Raw genomic sequence first — 17,167 nt, forward strand, 5'->3', positions numbered from 1 at the left:
CACCAGTCCAATTCTAAATACAAATAAGCTCCAGAACGCTGTGCCAAGCGAGGGCAGCAGTCGGGAGAGGGGAGCCAGTGTGCAGGCAATGCCAACGCTGCTGTGTGTGCTGAGGTGGAAAGCTCTGTGTGGGGGGCTGACTCTAGGGACAGCTGCTGGACCCTGTCTCAGATGTTTGCAGATGACACTGCAAATAAACAGGTTTATTTATAAACTTGATAGAATATTTCCATTCAAAATCACAATGCTACATTAGGATGATGTTGCTTAGGATGATTTTTTTTTTTTTAACCTAAAACTCCTTGGAGAGTCTGATAAAAATTGCAGACCCTCTCTTTTCAGGAGAACACACTGTGCTGACATATACTTGAAAAGAGTGTACATGATTTAAACAAAGCACTTTTGGATGCATCATGGCACCTCTTAATGTTGTAAGACTGGGCACAAGAATCCTATCTTCCGGGCCTCCCTGGTGGCGCAGCGGTTGAGCGCTGGGTTGCGAAGATGCACGCAGCCTCTGCAGCGCCGGTTCGATCCCCGGCTGCTCCCCGGCCACCACAGGAGGGTCCCACATGGCGCGCAGACCTCTCCTGCCGCCCGCTGCTCCCCTCAGCAGTGTACTTCGGTCCTTCTGCCTGCTCTGCTCCCCGCTCTGGCTCTGGTGAATTCTCTCACCCTCCCGTGCTTCTGACTGTACACAGTGCTTGTATAAATAAATAAATAAACAAATTAAAAAAAAAATGCAATTTAAAAAAAAAAAAAAAAGAATCCTATCTTCCCCTTCCTGAAAGGGGGAGCTCTTGCACCTCATAGCAAGCAGAGGATAGGACTCAGAAGACAATGATAATTACCACTTTCTGAGCTTTTACTACTTGCAGGCACAGCATCCTTCTTATCCCAGGAGATACTAAATCATATAGCCAAAGTAAAGACCCCTGGTGACAGGCAGCAGTGAGTTCGCTCCCTCCTGAGAGGATGAGTGAGGACATAGTTTGTCTTCATGGTTTTCCTCCCGAAGATGAACACCCGGTCATGAGCATGGAGGTGCGTCAGGCAGTCTCAAGTTGGACAGTCCACACGGTACCAAGCCTGTAATCCTCAAAAGTGTCAAGGAAAGATTGAGCAACTCACAGATTCTGAAAAAGAGTTACTGAAATTAGCATATGGTTCTCAATTGGAACCTTTTGCCATAGAAAATATTTTGGGAACCAGGATAACACGAATTTAGGTTTGAGGACAAAAAGTCCTGGGTGCTGGGCTTGCAACTTTTTCTGTAGTTGTTTCAAAATAAAAGTAAAGCAATTGTATTTCTATATACTAATGTCATACAACTAGAAAATGAAATTTTATAATATCCTTCATAGTACAACTTTTTAAAAAACACAAAATGCTCAGAAGTAAATTTACTCTGTAAATTAGAATACACTGGTGGGAGAAATTAAAACTAATAAATAAAGAGATAAACCATAGTCCTGGGTTATGAAATTCAGTATTGTTAGTATGTAATTCCTCTACCAAGATTAACAGAGAAGACGCAAATAAATAAAATTGGGAATGGAAGAGGGGGACAACACTACTGACTTTACAGATTTAAAAAGGAACAAAAGATCCCCCAGTACCACTGCCAGGTATTTACCTAAAGAATATGAAAATTCTAATAGGAAAAGATTTATACGCTTCTATTGTTCTTAGCACCGTTATCCACAATAACCAAGTCATGGAACCAACCTAAGTGCCCAAAGACAGATGACTGGATAAAGAAATTATGGAACATATACTCAAAGGAATACTACTTAGCTGTTAAAAAAGATGAACTAGTGGCTTTGGGGACAAAATAAGTGGATCTTGAGATGATTATTCTAAGTGAAATAAATCAAAAAGTGAAAGAGGTATACCAGATGGTTTCACTTATTTGTGGAATATAAATAACCAAAGAACACATACTGGCAAGGCACAGCAAAAATAATTCTTACATTGTGTGAAAAATATACTGGTTACTAGAGGAATAGAGGGGAAGAAGGAGGGACAAGGAAATGAAAGGTAGAACACTGGCAGTGGAGTTTGGTGGAGGATGAGTAAAGCATATGGAACATATGGAGGGGTGAAAATGTACTCCCAAAGTCAAATATATGTATAAATGACTGACACATTAAAAAAGAAACCTTGATTTGTAACCATAATAAATATATTAGAAAAATAAATATAAATTCAAATTTTAAAAAGGTTCATAAGGAAATGCAACAGTATGTCAATAAATCATATCATTTAGATTAAATACAGAAGTGCCTAGAAAACACAAATTACTTGAATTAAGAAGAAAATAATATATGACTATACCTGTAACAAGTAAAGAGACTGAACTAGTTGTAGTAGCAGCAACAGCAAAATATAACCACAGTAAAACACTCAGGTCCCAATGGCTTCACTAGTGAATGCTGCCACTTACTTCCCAACCAGACATAGACATCATAGGAAAACTGCAAACTAATATCTCTTATGAATAGATACACAAAATCCTCAACAAAATGCTGTCAAACTGAATCCAGCAACAAATATAAAAGATCATATACCATAAACAAGTTGAATTTGTCCCAAGAATGCAAATTTGGTTTAATAAACAAAAGTCAATTTGTGTACCATAGTATTAGCCTAAAGGAAAAAACCATAAGATCATTTTAATAAACATAAAAAAATTGACAAGATTCAGCACTCCATGATAAATTCACTCAATGAAGTAGAAGTGAACTTCCACAGCCTGATAAACATATCCACAGCTAACAGAATTCTTAGTGATGGAAGATGAAATGTGTTCCCCCTAAAGTCAGGAGCAAAGCGAGAATATCCACTTTCATCACATTATTCAACATTGTAGTTAAGAACATAAAAGATCTTCAGATTGGAAAGGAAGAAGAAAACTGTTTATAGATGACATGATCTTATAGATAGAAATTCCTTGATGGCCTCCCTGGTGGTGCAAGGGGTTAGGCACCGCGCTATGAAGCAATCCACAGCCTCTGCAACATGAGTTCAATCCCCGGCTGGCCAGGGAGCAGCCCACATGGCACAGCAGACCTCTCCTGTCTCGCCTGCTGCTCCCCTCAGCAGTGTATTTCAGTCAGTCTGCATGTTCTGCTCCCCACTCTGTCTCTGGTGAATCCTCTCACCACCCCGCATCTCTGGCCTGTACCCTAGGTCTTGTATGCATAAATAAATAAATCTTTTTTTAAAAAAAGAAATTCCTAAGAAATCCACTAATAAATTATTAAAACTAATAAACAAGCTAGGCAAAGTACTGGATACATAATCAACATATAAAAATAAATTATAGTTCTGTACACTTGCACTGAAAAATCTGAAAATTATCTGTTCTTCATATTAGGATCAAAAAGAATAAAGTACTTAGGAAAAATTTAAAGGAGTGTAAAACTTTGAAAACTATAAAACATTTTTGAAAGAATGAAAGAATACTTACACAAATAGCAAGATCCCATGTTTATGAATTAAAATACTAAATACTGTTAAATGGCCATACTGTCCAAAAGATCTACAGATTTAATATCTCAAATCTGTTTCTTTGTAGAAATTGGAAAATCCTAAAATCCAAACAGAAAAATCAAAACACTATAATAGCTAAAACAATTTTGCAAAGAAAGATTGGAAGACTGATGCTTGCCATCTTCAAAACTTACTACAAAGCTACAATGATCAAGGAAGTGTGGCGCTGGGGTAAGAGTAGACATTGTAGATCAACAGAGTAGAATTGACAGTATAGAAACAAACCTTCACTTTTATGGTCAGTTCATTTTTCACCAAGGGTGCAAATAAGGAAAGAACTGTCTTTTCAACTAACAGTGCTGGGATAACTGGATAGCCATATACAAAAACATGAAATTAGACCCATACCTAACAACATAAAAAAAACTAATTCAAAATGGATCAAAGACTAAAGACTAAAACACTTAAAAAAAAATATTGATAAATCCAGATGGTCTCACTCATAGCAGGAATTTAGAAAACCTAAATAAGGGACCAAGAAAAAGACTGATTATAATAAAGTAAAAATCAAAATCAACAAGCAACTATAAACCAGAGACACACAATGGGAGTCGAGGGGAGAAGGGAGTAGGATCAAAACAAGGGGGGTGGGATTTGTGTGGGGACTATAACCAAGATGAAAATGTATATATTGTGCAAAAATGAAAAATGATTTAAAAATACATAAAATTTTAAAAAATGAGAAAAAAGGAAAATATCGGTAAATCTTTGTAACCTTGGTTTTGGCAATTGTTTCTTAAATATGACATCAAAATCACACAAAAAAAGCATAATTTAGATTTTGGGGGAGGATGGAGTGATTAAACACTAAAACTGAATGTATTTATGGTCTCACAACTCTGTGCTAACACCATTGAATTTAACTCTTCTGCTGGATGAGTTTCATGATGAATTTCAGTGTGAATTACATCACAAAAAATATACAACCAAAAGGGCAAGATGAACTTTAATAACATACACAAAGGAAGATATAAAAGTATCCAATAAGCCATGGAAAGATACTAAATGTCATTATTCAGGAAAACACAAACACCACTGCATAAGAACAACTAAAATGAGCAAGTCCTAGAGTACCAAGTGCTTCCCCATGGAGATTCCCACTAAGCTCGAATCCTCACCATTGTTCATAGCACCATACTCCATAGCTACTCCATGGCTCCTGGTTTTATAGAGCCCTTTTGCAGCCTTTGTATCTACTTTTCTCGTTAACAGTCTGGACCCCTGGATAGAACTGCTTTTTTTTTTAACTTTCGGAATCTTACAACCTGATGCTTACAAATAAAGCATATTTATTTGTTGAATGGCAAGTCTTCACTTTGGGTTGTTGATCTGCTCCAAAAGTAGAAAGTGTTAAGTGATGTTGTTAGGTTTGTCATCTTAGATTTATAGTTAGTTTTTCTGTCTCCCCCAGCAAATGGAAAATAAATCGCTTTATATTTGGAGCAATAGTAATTCATCTTACTTGTCATTCTCATTGCATGGAAAAAGAATGAAAGCTCAGAGATTTATTTACCCAAGGCAGGACAGCAGTGAATCTATTGTCTGGTCCAGGTATACCAATGACAAAGTTCAGGTTCTTTTGACTATTTCACATAGCCCCAAAGACAGGAGTGCATTGGATTTTTTTTAAAACAATAATAAGCATACATTGCATATATTGCATAGTGCAAAGAAGCACTATGTTGAGTGTCCAGATAAATACCTTGATCCTGACTTTTAAAAACTTACAGTTTAGCAGAGATGGCAAGTATGCAAATGTTTTGAATACCGCAAGATAATTGCAATGGTAGAAGTCTTTAATATGTGCAGTGTTTAACAAAAAAGGCAGTGGTTGAACTCTGCTGGGCTAATTATTAAAGAAAAGTGAGAACATTCAAGGATGTGTAGGAGTTTGTCAGTTGGTCAACTGATCATTGGGTGCCTATTTCTGTATCATGACAAACTGAAAGCCATTCATGCATAACCATCAGTTTTAGGTTTAAGTAAATAACTACTTAAAGTAGAAAAAATTCATTGTTAGTTTGCAGGAATGCTGTGTTCCTTTACACCTTTTTAATAATTAGTTTTGTGTTCAGATATAATTAAAACTCCTTGGCAAAATGCAGAAGACTTAGCAGGAATATGCTTTTTGCTGGCATGTGCTTTGTAAAATATATCACAAAACAGCCAACTATTAGCATTTGTTCATTCTTTTGCATCTGAATTGTTCGGGGGTGTTTTTTTGGAGGGGAGATTTAAAGTTGAATGGGCAATTTGTGAGAAATTTGTGAGTTCATGAAGATTTTGCTGTGTCCTTTTATCAAGTTATGGTAAATGTAACTAGTGAATATACTTGAGATACATACTTCCCAAGTTATTTAGAAAAGCTTTAAATTGCACTGGCAAGTGTAGGTATGCATTATTTCTCTTACACAGATGTTGTATGTTAGTGTAATGGTTAGTTTCTAATGAAACTACTGATTTATCATAAGTGTCTTATTAGAGTGGATAATGAGTATAATTGTTTGTTTTATTATTGTCCATCTATCTCCCATATTTATTTCTCACTACAACCTTTTGACTATTATTGCATTATCCCTCTTAGGGATAAATAGGATGCATTGAAAAGGAAATTGGAATCTTCCAGTGTCAGATATCTTGATTTGACTATGTTGTGCTACTTTTACTCTGGGGCTATTGGAGCAGTCAGTGAGAAGGCTGCCTGTTGCCTAATAGACTTTTGGGGAAGTCTACATAGATAATTCTGGAAAATAGGGGATCTGCTGCAAGTAGTGACTGCAAGTATCACAAAGGAAAGACTGCGGATTTTGTTTGTGTTTTGCTTTATTCATTTTTTTCATTGTATTGATTGTAGTGTCTATCTTGGTACTCACAGCAAGGTATTGTATGGTGATTTCAGAGGTTCCTGATATACCATGTTTGGGAAAATGTATGTAAATATATGCAGATTTCATGTCGTAGCTTTAATGGCAATAGTCTGAGCAAATTCACTTGATTTTCATTTAGGATACCTTATGAAACATCTTATGAAACTCTATTACTCTATGAATTTAGTAATATATTTTATGTGAAACTGTATACTATATACTAAGAATTGTACCAGAAAGAATATATCAGTGCCTTATGGTTAATCCAACATGATTGAAAGGAAATACTTTCTTTAGTTTTTGAATACAAGTCAAAGAAAGAAAAATATATTTCATTTTTAGATTATATAAATGGTGGAGAACTTTTTACTCATCTTTCTCAAAGAGAGCGTTTCACAGAGCATGAGGTGCAGATCTATGTCGGAGAGATCGTGCTTGCCCTTGAACACCTGCACAAGGTAAGATGCTTCATCTTTGGGGTTTCTTCTCTGAAAAAATCTATTAACTGAGGTGATGCTATAACTAAAAGTTGAAGCTCATGTTTTTACATGTCGTTGTCTGAGTGGAGATGGTGAGAGCAAACTTATAGGCTGTTATTTTCTCAATTTCATAGTTCCCATTTAAAAAGTCAACTTGCGTTTTGTGATTCCTGTGATGTATAATAGATTCAAAAAGGTAGCGCTTGTGTAATATTTCGGTTTTAGTCAAGAAGAATCCTAGTGCTTAATGCAAAGTATCATTAGAATAAAAGCTTTCCATTCTTAACTATTCAAATGAAACCCACGTCATAATATATATTCCCTTAATTGTGACTTACTCCACTGCAGAATCTGCCTGAATATTTTCAAGGTGCTATTCCCTGATTAGATTGGGGATATTTCAAAGAAGCACCCCCTATATCCCCTCCCAACCTCACTTGCGCTTACTTTACTGTTTCATCCCTCAGGCCCTCTCTTGCTCCTTCCCCTCCCTCTTCCATTGCCTCCAATAGCTTGAACTTTGTTACTAAAAACTCTACATGGAACTGATGCTTACAGTGCTGTATGAATTAAAAAAAAATACTGTCTCAGTTACTATTAACCTTAATCTAAGAAATTTTGACCTATATTCTTTACTCACTAATGAGAAAGCAGTTGTCATGTGGATTAGGCTTGTCTGTACTTCCTCAGACAGAAAATGCTGGAATAATTTTTACCAAAGGGGTGTGAGCCTGCGTGACCTCAGTCACTGACTTCAGATGCTACAGGTGCATCCTCAGGGCCTGATTCTTCTTTGTTGCATGGTCACACCCTTCACTGCATTACAGATAAACAGAGATGAAGGTGCTCATTATGGAATGGAGGGAAACTTTTGAGGGAAAAGGCAAGGAAGAGGGGTGAAATTTTTCAAGGAGCAGGTAGATTGGAATTGTAAAATGGGGGCAATGGATAAAAGACTATGAGGAAAGATGTTGAGAAGATAGAAGAAAGGGGTCAAGAAAAGGGGTTCAGAATAGGACTCTTAAGAGGAGTGATTGAAAACTAAGGATGGGAGGGAAGAGGCTGCGCGCCAGGAGAGAAGGTGGGTAGAGAGCTGAACTGAGGTGAGCAGAACAAGTGTCCGATCCTTCGGTAGAGTTGTCAGTGGGGTGACAAGCTTTATGCGTGTGGTTATTTTTATGGATATAAAGTAGTTAGGACATCATTTGGACCCAGGAATAGGCTGCAGATACCGTTAGGGCTATTAGATATAATTATTTATGATATTAAAATGATGGTGGGAATCATCATAAATTACAGAGTGAAAATCAATACCATGTGAAGCTCCAATGACTAAGCTATCAAATTCAGCTTTTAATTTGTGTGAAAGCTTTAATTCTGTTTATTAAGGTCAAATCCATGAACGGTAAGTATTATTGAAACAGGGTAATCAGAAACCCAGAAGTAGAGAACACAATAGATGCTGGATTATATTAACTGATTGATACAGAGTGACAGTATTACAGCAAATCAGATCTCAGCAATTTTCTCTTAAGTACAGTGAAGTATAACAAAGCCAGATTTTAATTTCTTGACAGCCATTAACAGTTTCCCAGGAAGAGACAAAAATGGAAGCTTACTTGGAAGTAATGAATTAAAGTAGACAGTAAATGATTTATGCCTAAAATCTTAAAGAGGTGGTTTTTATTTTATTTAAGTGCTGCTGCCAGTTATTAGGTATTTATAATGCTTCAAGCCAAATACCTGTTCAGTAACTGTTGCCTTTCCTCTCCTATAGAAAACTGAATTTCTTGGAGGAAAATTGCCTGGTGTTTTTCCTTATGTAATTTTTTATTTCAATTTTAAAAGATTGTTAAAATCTGTTATTTCATATACTTAGTGTTGAAAGGAAAGCAGTGTTTTGAAGTTGGAAGACATTCAGGCAGACATAACATGAAACATGGAATTCACATTTATCAAGAATTTTTATGACTTGGGTAGATTTATTTGTGTTATCTAGTAGAAGTAATAACTAAAGTGATTTGCCATAAAACTTAAATGCCAAACAAAATGGTGGCATGTATAGCTACTTTGTAATTGAATTACTTTGCTTATTTAGAACTAAAGTACAATTAAAATTAACCTATGATCTTCAACCTTTATGTTTATGAACCCTGTTATTCAAAAAGCCTTTATTACCTATTTGACACATTGTGCTGGATGCTGGGTAAATGCATAAGCGATGAAAGACAGAATCTGAGCATGGCTAGGCATGACAAACAGGAAATATCTGGGAAATAAAAGCTTTTTTCATATAAGTACAATGTAAATGTGGGTGCTTAGGAAGAAAAACAAAGAAATGACCGGTGTGGGATCTGTCACCATTGGGCATGAATTGACTAAGAAGGCACCAGACACTCATCTGGAGTGAGGAGGCATTATATTAAGAAGCATAGAGACTGAAGAAGCAACAGTCAGTGGGAAGACCCTACAGAACCTGGCCCAACAGGAATGGCCCCATTTCCACAGAGAAGGAGGACATGGCTGTAGGGGTGAGGGGAGCACAGCCCCCTTGGCCCTGGGAGGCGGGGGATCCACCTTGACTAAGCCCTCGTAGCACCTGAGCAGGACAGTGCCTTGTCTTAGTTTGTTTTTAAGGTAGATAAGACTTTCCTAATTTATTTTTTTCAAAATTGCTATTTTAAAACTCATATTTGTTTGTTTTTACAGTTGGGGATTATATACCGTGACATTAAGCTTGAGAATATTCTACTTGATTCTAATGGCCATGTGGTGCTGACAGATTTTGGTCTGAGTAAGGAGTTTGTGGCTGATGAAGTGAGTATTATATTTTAATTTGAAGTTAGTAGTAATAGAATGTAAACAATGATGAAAATTAGCTATAGAATAAGCATTTAATGGGGTCGTACAATAGGGATTATGGATTTTTGTGCAGGTTTGCCCAGAGGGACATTTTGACATGAATGACTATTAGATTTTTAGTTTAAAATGACCATGGAGGGCCTCCCCGGTGGCGCAGCGGTTGAGCGCTGGGTTGCAAAGCTGCCTGCGGCCTCTGCGGCACCGGTTCGATCCCTGGCTGCTCCCCGGCCACCGGAGGAGGGTCCCACATGGCGCGCAGACCTCTCCTGCCGCCCGCTGCTCCCCTCAGCAGCGTACTTCGGTCCTTCTGCCTGCTCTGCTCCCGGCTCTGGCTCTGGTGAATTCTCTCGGCCTCCCGCGCTTCTGACTGTACTCAGTGCATGTATAAAACGAAAACAAACAAACAAACAAACAAACAAATAAATAAATAAATAAATAAATAAATAAATAACATGCCTCTATTTAAAAAAAAAAAAAATGACCATGGAACCATCCTGTTAGAATTACAGTAAACATTTACCTTTATGCATGTGTAAAACTATGTAACTTTACATATAAAATAAAGCTGAAAAATTTAAATAACTCCTTGGATCCTTCAGAAGAATTATGGCTCAGACCGTAGCCAGTCGAGAATGGAAAACAGCATACAGGGTTTATAATCACAAAGTTGATAATCACAAAGCAGGATGCATGGTGAGGACCCTTCAAATTCACTTGACAATAATAACAAGGCTCTACCTGCCCTAATTCTTGAATAATTTTGATGGGTTTTCCTAGGAGCTAGAATATAGTAACTATTGAATAGGTTTTAAAAACAAGGACTTTGCATATTCAGTACTGATTATAATTTATTTAATATTACAGATGCATTTAATGACTTTTAAAATTGTATACCTCTATTAGTAGTAATTAAATACTGTTTATAAAACAGTTGCCATAAAAAATATATTTTTATATTACTAGTTGTTCAAGATAATCAAGTAAACTTAAATGCCGATTCATTTGTATTCCAGGAAATTATTATTAGAGAATATAGAATCACAGTAAAAATTTTATAGTAAAGGATTTTGTTGTGGTAATACACATCATGCTTAGATTTCAAATTAGATGTATCTTAGATGTTTTGCTTTTTGAAATATTGCCAAAGCAATATTTGGCATTCTTAGGTGAGTTATATAAGTGCTGAAATTATAAAACTAAAGATCACAATTTTTTATTGTATGTCTTTTAATTCAAGTCACTTATTAAATAAATATTTATTGACTGCCTCTACTATGCTTGCTGCTGGATAATTCAGTAATGAATAAAGTGGAAATGATTTCTGCCTTTATGTAACTGTGGTTATTATAATATATTGATTATCTTTGGTAGACTGTAGTTAGAAAGTAGAGTAGATGATTTTTGGAGGCATTAGTTTCGAAGTCTGATTTTTAAAACTTTTCTCCTTTGTAAAAATTTTATTGGCAAGTTTAATAAAATGTGACAAATTAATATGTTTGCTGTTGCTTCCCCACAAATCCCACTATAAGAGTAAGACAAAGCAGGCATGCATGCCAGGAAGAGAGGAAAATAGCAACCAGATTTTTGGAAAGACAGCAGAAATATTAACTATAACCAATTTAGCATTACTGAAATAGTTGTAGCCTAAGCCGATAACATCAGAAACCCCAGAGCAGGCTAATTTGCACCTTTGACCCCCAGAATGGCTCAGGAATTGGGGGCACCAGGTCTCCCTCAAAGTACTGGTGAGGTAATACAGGCCAGCAGAGGGGCCTTCTGTGCCTTAGTCACGTGGGAACTGTGCCCACAGGCCCTCCAGGGAAACTGGAAGGTAAGTAGACAATGGCTTGGGGACAGGGAAGGGAGACATAACAAGTGACACGCTGAACCCTGGAATGCCCATGACCCTTTCTGCCACCTCACTCTCGGAGCAGTGACTCTCCAGACAGGAGCTGAGAGGATTTCTCTGCAGAAACTGAGAACAAAAAGTCAGTCAGTGGCTTGCAAGTGAGGTGGCCCCAGCAGATCACACAGAGCAGCCCCTGCTTGGCAAGCCCAGTGTTAGCCACAGAAACGTGTTTGCAGTGTGTTTCTCTTCTGGTAACTATAATTCTGTATAATTGGTGCCTTCCATTACACTGTGTTTTTAAAAACACTCTTCTGAGAAGGGGCCACCAAGCCTCAGCAGACTGCCCTGGCATGTAAAAGACCCCAGCATGGAAAGACGGGGAGCTTGCCTTTTCCTCTTGCCAGAGACCCACTCATTTACCTGCTGACTCTCCCCACCAATACCCGCTGCAAACCTTTTATGTGCTGGACAAAGGCTTGGTTCTGGCAACACATCCCTGAAGCAAATCTCCTGGGGAATCCCCTGTTCATGGGCGTGTGTGGCTAATCATTTGGCAATGGGCAGGAGAGACTTTGGCTCTGGAGAACAGCAAATGTTCAAAACTGAAACAGAAATAAACCAAAACAAACTTCCGTCAGAGTTACTACATTTTAATACAGTAGCACAAATTAGTCAGAAATGCTGGGTGACCAGGTCTGCCAGGTCATTCCTCATGAGAGAAAAAGCTTATGTGTTCTGCTGGTCATGTCAACAGCTACCCCTCAAGGGGCAGAAGGGGGGGCCTCATGAGATGCCAGAATTCTTGAGCAATTAGTTGTTTAGGCACAAAAATGATACTTGGGAGAAGTATTTATATATCCCCTTATTCACTGGATGCAGTCTAGCTTGCTCAGCACAGCTGTGTGTATTTAGTTGTCTGTTATAGTTTGGCTGTTTCATCTTGCCTTTCCCCTCAGACACAAGCTCCTACTTCCTCTTAGTCCTAGAGAACTGACTACCATGCTGGGTTTCAGGTTTAACTCTCAGGGCTCAAGTAGTAGTTAGCCTTTGCTGAGTCCCCCAAAACTTGATCTAATGGTCCTGTGCACCCTGATTCCACCTGGCACCTGCTTCACAAGTTTGCCTGCCTTGGTCCCTTTCCACCACTCACTCACATCAAAATATCTTCCTTGAAGTGGCTTCTTTTCCCCCCATTCTTATTCTGTCTCCTTGGTCTCCAGTTTAGGATGGATGGATGGATAGGTGGGTGGGTAGGTGGGTCAGTGAGTGGGTGAGTGGGTGATCGATCGATAAAACTCATCTCTCTCCTTTCCAACCTCTTCCTTTTCCTCTTGGACCCTTTCTGTCACCATTTAAACATGCCTAATCTCTTCTCTCCTGTCTCAAAATTTTAAAAGTAGAGGGAAGGAGGGATGGGTGAACAGAAGGATAAACAGGCAAATAGAAAAATAAATTTCAGAATCCATATCCCTTCTGGCTATTGTCCCGTTATTCTCCCAGTTTACATTCTCTCTTTACTTTCCCACACCACTCCCTAATCTCCAGTCTGGCTTGCAGCCCTACCGGTTACTTGAATCTCTTCTTGCCAAGGTCACTACTCACCTCAATGTTAGATACTTTTTATTCCTCCTCTTACTTTTCTAGCTGGTAGTGTTGACCTAGAAATCGGCTCTCACCTTGGCTTGTGTGACACCACATTCCCTGGCTTTCCTTTTATTCCTCACTTTCCTTTTGCAGGGTCTTCCTCTTCTGCTTAATCACAGTTCAATGCTGGACCCTCTTCTCTCTTTAAGCTGTAATATCTCCCCATATGCTGGTGATGCTAGAGTATCTATGGCCATCCCTGACCTCTTCTGGCTCCAGACCCTGAGATGTCTGTAGTCTATTCCATTTGGCTCATACAGTCTCCTCGAGCTCAGCATTTCCAAAATTGAATGGAACCTGTTTATCTTCTGGTATTTTGCAGTTTTATGTATTATAAATTCTGGCCTCATTTAGTCTGAGAAATGCATATCTATTTTCGGGAATTTTCTTTTTTTATATGTTTGAGGTTCTTGCTCGTGGTGTAATCATTTCTCTGTATATTCATCAATAATTCAACAAATGTTTATTGAGTGCCTACCATGTACCAAGTGTTACACTGGACTCTGAAAATACAGTGGTTTACTTAACAAATCACTTGCTCTCATGAACCGTTATTCCAGAGGTACTTGTCATGTATTCATGATTTATTTCTAGATTATAGTTTGATAACCTGGATTGTATAAGGATAAAACCAATTTTAGAAGTGTTAAAATGTATATGATAATGAACACATTATCACCATTTAATGGTGATACTTTTATTAATAGGTCCTTTTCTCAACCATGGAATTTGATAAATCCCTTGAGGTCCTGAGAATAAAGAAAAAAATTTTAAATATCTGTAAGGGTGTAGATGTCCTTCATAGAATTTCTTTAATGATATATTTCAACAAACATCTGTTAAATTCTTACTGTGAGTCAGATAATTACTAAGTATTGGATATATCATTCTAATGTTGAAGAGACTTTAAAGACGTTTTTTGAAAGGGCACCTGTTCTTACTTAGTTGTAAACAGTGTCAAAATGATGCATTCATGTGTTAATTACACTATACTTAGGCATGTTATATGCATTCTATGTTTCCATAATTTAGCATAACATGACTTAAAATATGCACAATCTGTAATTTATATGCATTCTATGTTATTTCAAATTTTTGGCAATAGATTATTGACATGAATCCCTATATAGGTAAATAAAGCTAGAAGGAAAACATCATCCCCAACATTAAGGCAGGTGGCTAAGTTAATTATAACACGCTGCCAGGGTGGTTGTACTTAAAAGGGAAAGGCCAATGGGCTTGTGACTATTTTCTCTTCCCAGAAAACAAAAAGTATAACCTTAGCTCAGTTCAGAAAATGTTGGGAAAAGAACACATATTGCAGTTGAAGGATCTTCTTCAGGTCTCCCTTTCCTCATTGAGTGTTGCTGGAGACTTCTCTTCCTCAGTGCCCTCTCTTCATCAGTGCCCATTAAATATGGCACTTGCCATATTTAATTGATAGGACTGTTCTGTGGACACTGTGAGTTAATGCTCATGAAAGGACTTTGAAATACGTGAAGTGCCATATAAAGATCAACTTCTACTTATGGGAGATAGTCAGATTTAACATTACTGCCAGCAAAATCAAAATTATGGAAATCTTAACTTATTCTCCCTTGATTTTCTTATTTATAGGAAAGTTTAAAATTACATCGTTGTGTCACGAACGCTAGTCCATAATGTCATTTACAGAGTTCTGCTCTTAGGATGCACATCTCAAGATGCCTTGGCAAGGTTTAGGATCCATGCAGAGCCTGTTTGCAGTAGAAACCAGGATGCCCAACTCTGAGGCAGCTTTTTAGTCACTTCACATCCCTTCCTGATTGACTTGTAGGACGTACCATTCATATTTTTTTTTTCATTTGCATGTGCTTCTAGAGAACCTACTAGGTCTCTGTAAATAATCGTATTGGTCATTTGCCAAAATCAGTGACTCAAGGACAGTTTCAGTTGGCTTAAGATAAACACTGAATTGAATTATTGGGAAAGCAGGAGACCTAGAAATTGAAATGTTATTCTGTTGCCCCAGTTTCTCCTCTACTCAGACAACATTACACAGTGTTCACTCACTGGCACTCGCTTCAGCCATTTGTAAAGTTTTTCCTGCCAGATCAGAGCCAATTCCTCCTGCCTTTGGACAGGAGGTGAAAGAGAACAGAGGTCGCTTAACCCTCAGGGGTCTGCCTCACAGATCCCTTTATAACTTTGCTTATAGTGGGACTTACTGCTGTGGTGAGATTTATTCAGAATACTACTTTTTTTTTTAAGCAAAGTCCAACATACAAAGTCAAAGATTTAATGTTCATAAAGCAAACAGGTACATTTGAGTTGAGATTCTTTTCACAGGAACTTCTGTTATGTATTACATTTATTCAAATAATGTTACATATATATTTATAGACTTGAAAACTGTATTTGTCACTCACAGTTTATTTTTATCTGTTTTCTAGCAAAGACATAAAAATGATTTAAAACAATGCTGAGTATCAGGGACTTTCAAGCCCATAGAAGAATTTAGCAAAAGATATCCTAGAATACTAACATTGCATAAATAGATTAATAAATGTGTATATTTCCCATATGTCTTTAAAATTTTTATAAACTATTTCAAATATAATAAAAATATGGAAAATGATATAACAGAATCCATGTGCCCAGCTGCTCACATATGCAGTTAAAAATGTTGTGCAGTTTTCCCTACTCATGCAGCATTTATTGAAGGGCAGCATTTATTGAAGGGCACTGTAGGCACTGTGCTAGCCAAGTGCTGGAATCTAGCTATGAAGAAAACAAAGATTTTTCCTCTAGACAGGCAAGCAGACATTAACAAGTAAATAAGGAAAACATGTACTGTGTTAGATAGTGGTTAAGTTGCAAGGAGACAAGTGTAGTAGCTCGAAAGAGGGCCGGGAAGTATCAGGTGAGACAAGATTACACTTTTAAATTAGGTCATGCCAGTTAAGAACATAAGGTGTAAATATGTCTGTGGAACAGTGAGGAGGTCAGAGTGGGTGTACAGAAGGAGCGAGGGTTAGAATAGTGGGAATAAGAATGTGGTGATCGTGTGGAAGAAGGGTTGAACAGATCCTCCAGCACACTGGGGAGCATCGTGCGGACTACGGCTTCTCTGAGCAAAATGGGGAGCCTTTGGAGAGTTTGAGTAGAAAGCTTATTTTAGAAAGGTAGTTCTGTTTGTCAAGCATGACACCCTCCGTGGTGGGACAAGTCTTGACATATGGAGTCACAGTAATTCCAGCAAGAGATGGTATTGGTTTAACGGTAGCATTTAGTTACCATGGAGTTGCAGAGTAGGTGGAAAAAGTAGTCAGATTCTAGGTGTATTTTGACATTTGAGGCAATGAAATTTCTTGATGGGTTGGTTGTGGGGTGCAAGAGATAAAGAGGAGGTAGGGTAGCTCCAAGGTTTTTAGCCACAGCAGCCAAAAGGATGATGTTGGCTAAACTGATATGGGGTGGACTATTGATGGGAAGATTTAGGGCAGGTGAAGGAGGAGGCATGCACTTGCACAGGTTGAGTTTGAGACACCTGTCAGACATGCAGAGAGGACAATGGCAGTAGGATAAATGAGTCTGGAATTTGGGAGAAAGGTCTCACCTAGAGATGCAATTGTGGAATTTGCCAATGAAAGTAAAATTTTAAATTGTGAAAATGAATGAGAATACCAACAGAGTAAGTACAGATAGAAAAGGAAAAGTAGACAGAGCTCTGAACTGTGCTATTCCAGCATGAAGTGGGTAAAGAGAAGCGGCAGAAGCCATCAAGGGGGTGTAGGGGATTTGGAAGAAAATGGGTACATTTTAGTCTTTGAAGCCAAATGAAGTGGCTTAAGCATGACAGTCATCCACTATGACAGATACTGCTGTTAGCTCAAGTAAGCTCAAACCTAAGGAAACAGAATGAGAATATA

General features: G+C 37.8%; 1 protein-coding gene across 6 annotated transcripts in view; it reads left to right on the top strand.

Moving 5' to 3' along the window:
- RPS6KA5 (ribosomal protein S6 kinase A5) overlaps positions 1-17,167 on the top strand; it is a gene marked incomplete at both ends in the record, with an annotated part of 135,749 nt that overhangs the window by 82,562 nt on the left and 36,020 nt on the right. For 5 of the 6 annotated variants that reach the window (XM_084240583.1, XM_084240578.1, XM_084240581.1 and 2 more), the window contains 2 exons: positions 6,765-6,880; positions 9,611-9,718. In XM_084240583.1, the coding sequence (XP_084096709.1) occupies positions 6,765-6,880; positions 9,611-9,718 (224 nt within the window). The remainder of the gene's footprint in view (positions 1-6,764; positions 6,881-9,610; positions 9,719-17,167) is intronic. The other variant, XM_084240580.1, reaches the window with a different exon arrangement.

This window comes from Talpa europaea (assembly GCF_964194135.1).
Source record: "Talpa europaea genome assembly, chromosome: 8".
Taxonomy (NCBI): domain Eukaryota; kingdom Metazoa; phylum Chordata; class Mammalia; order Eulipotyphla; family Talpidae; genus Talpa; species Talpa europaea.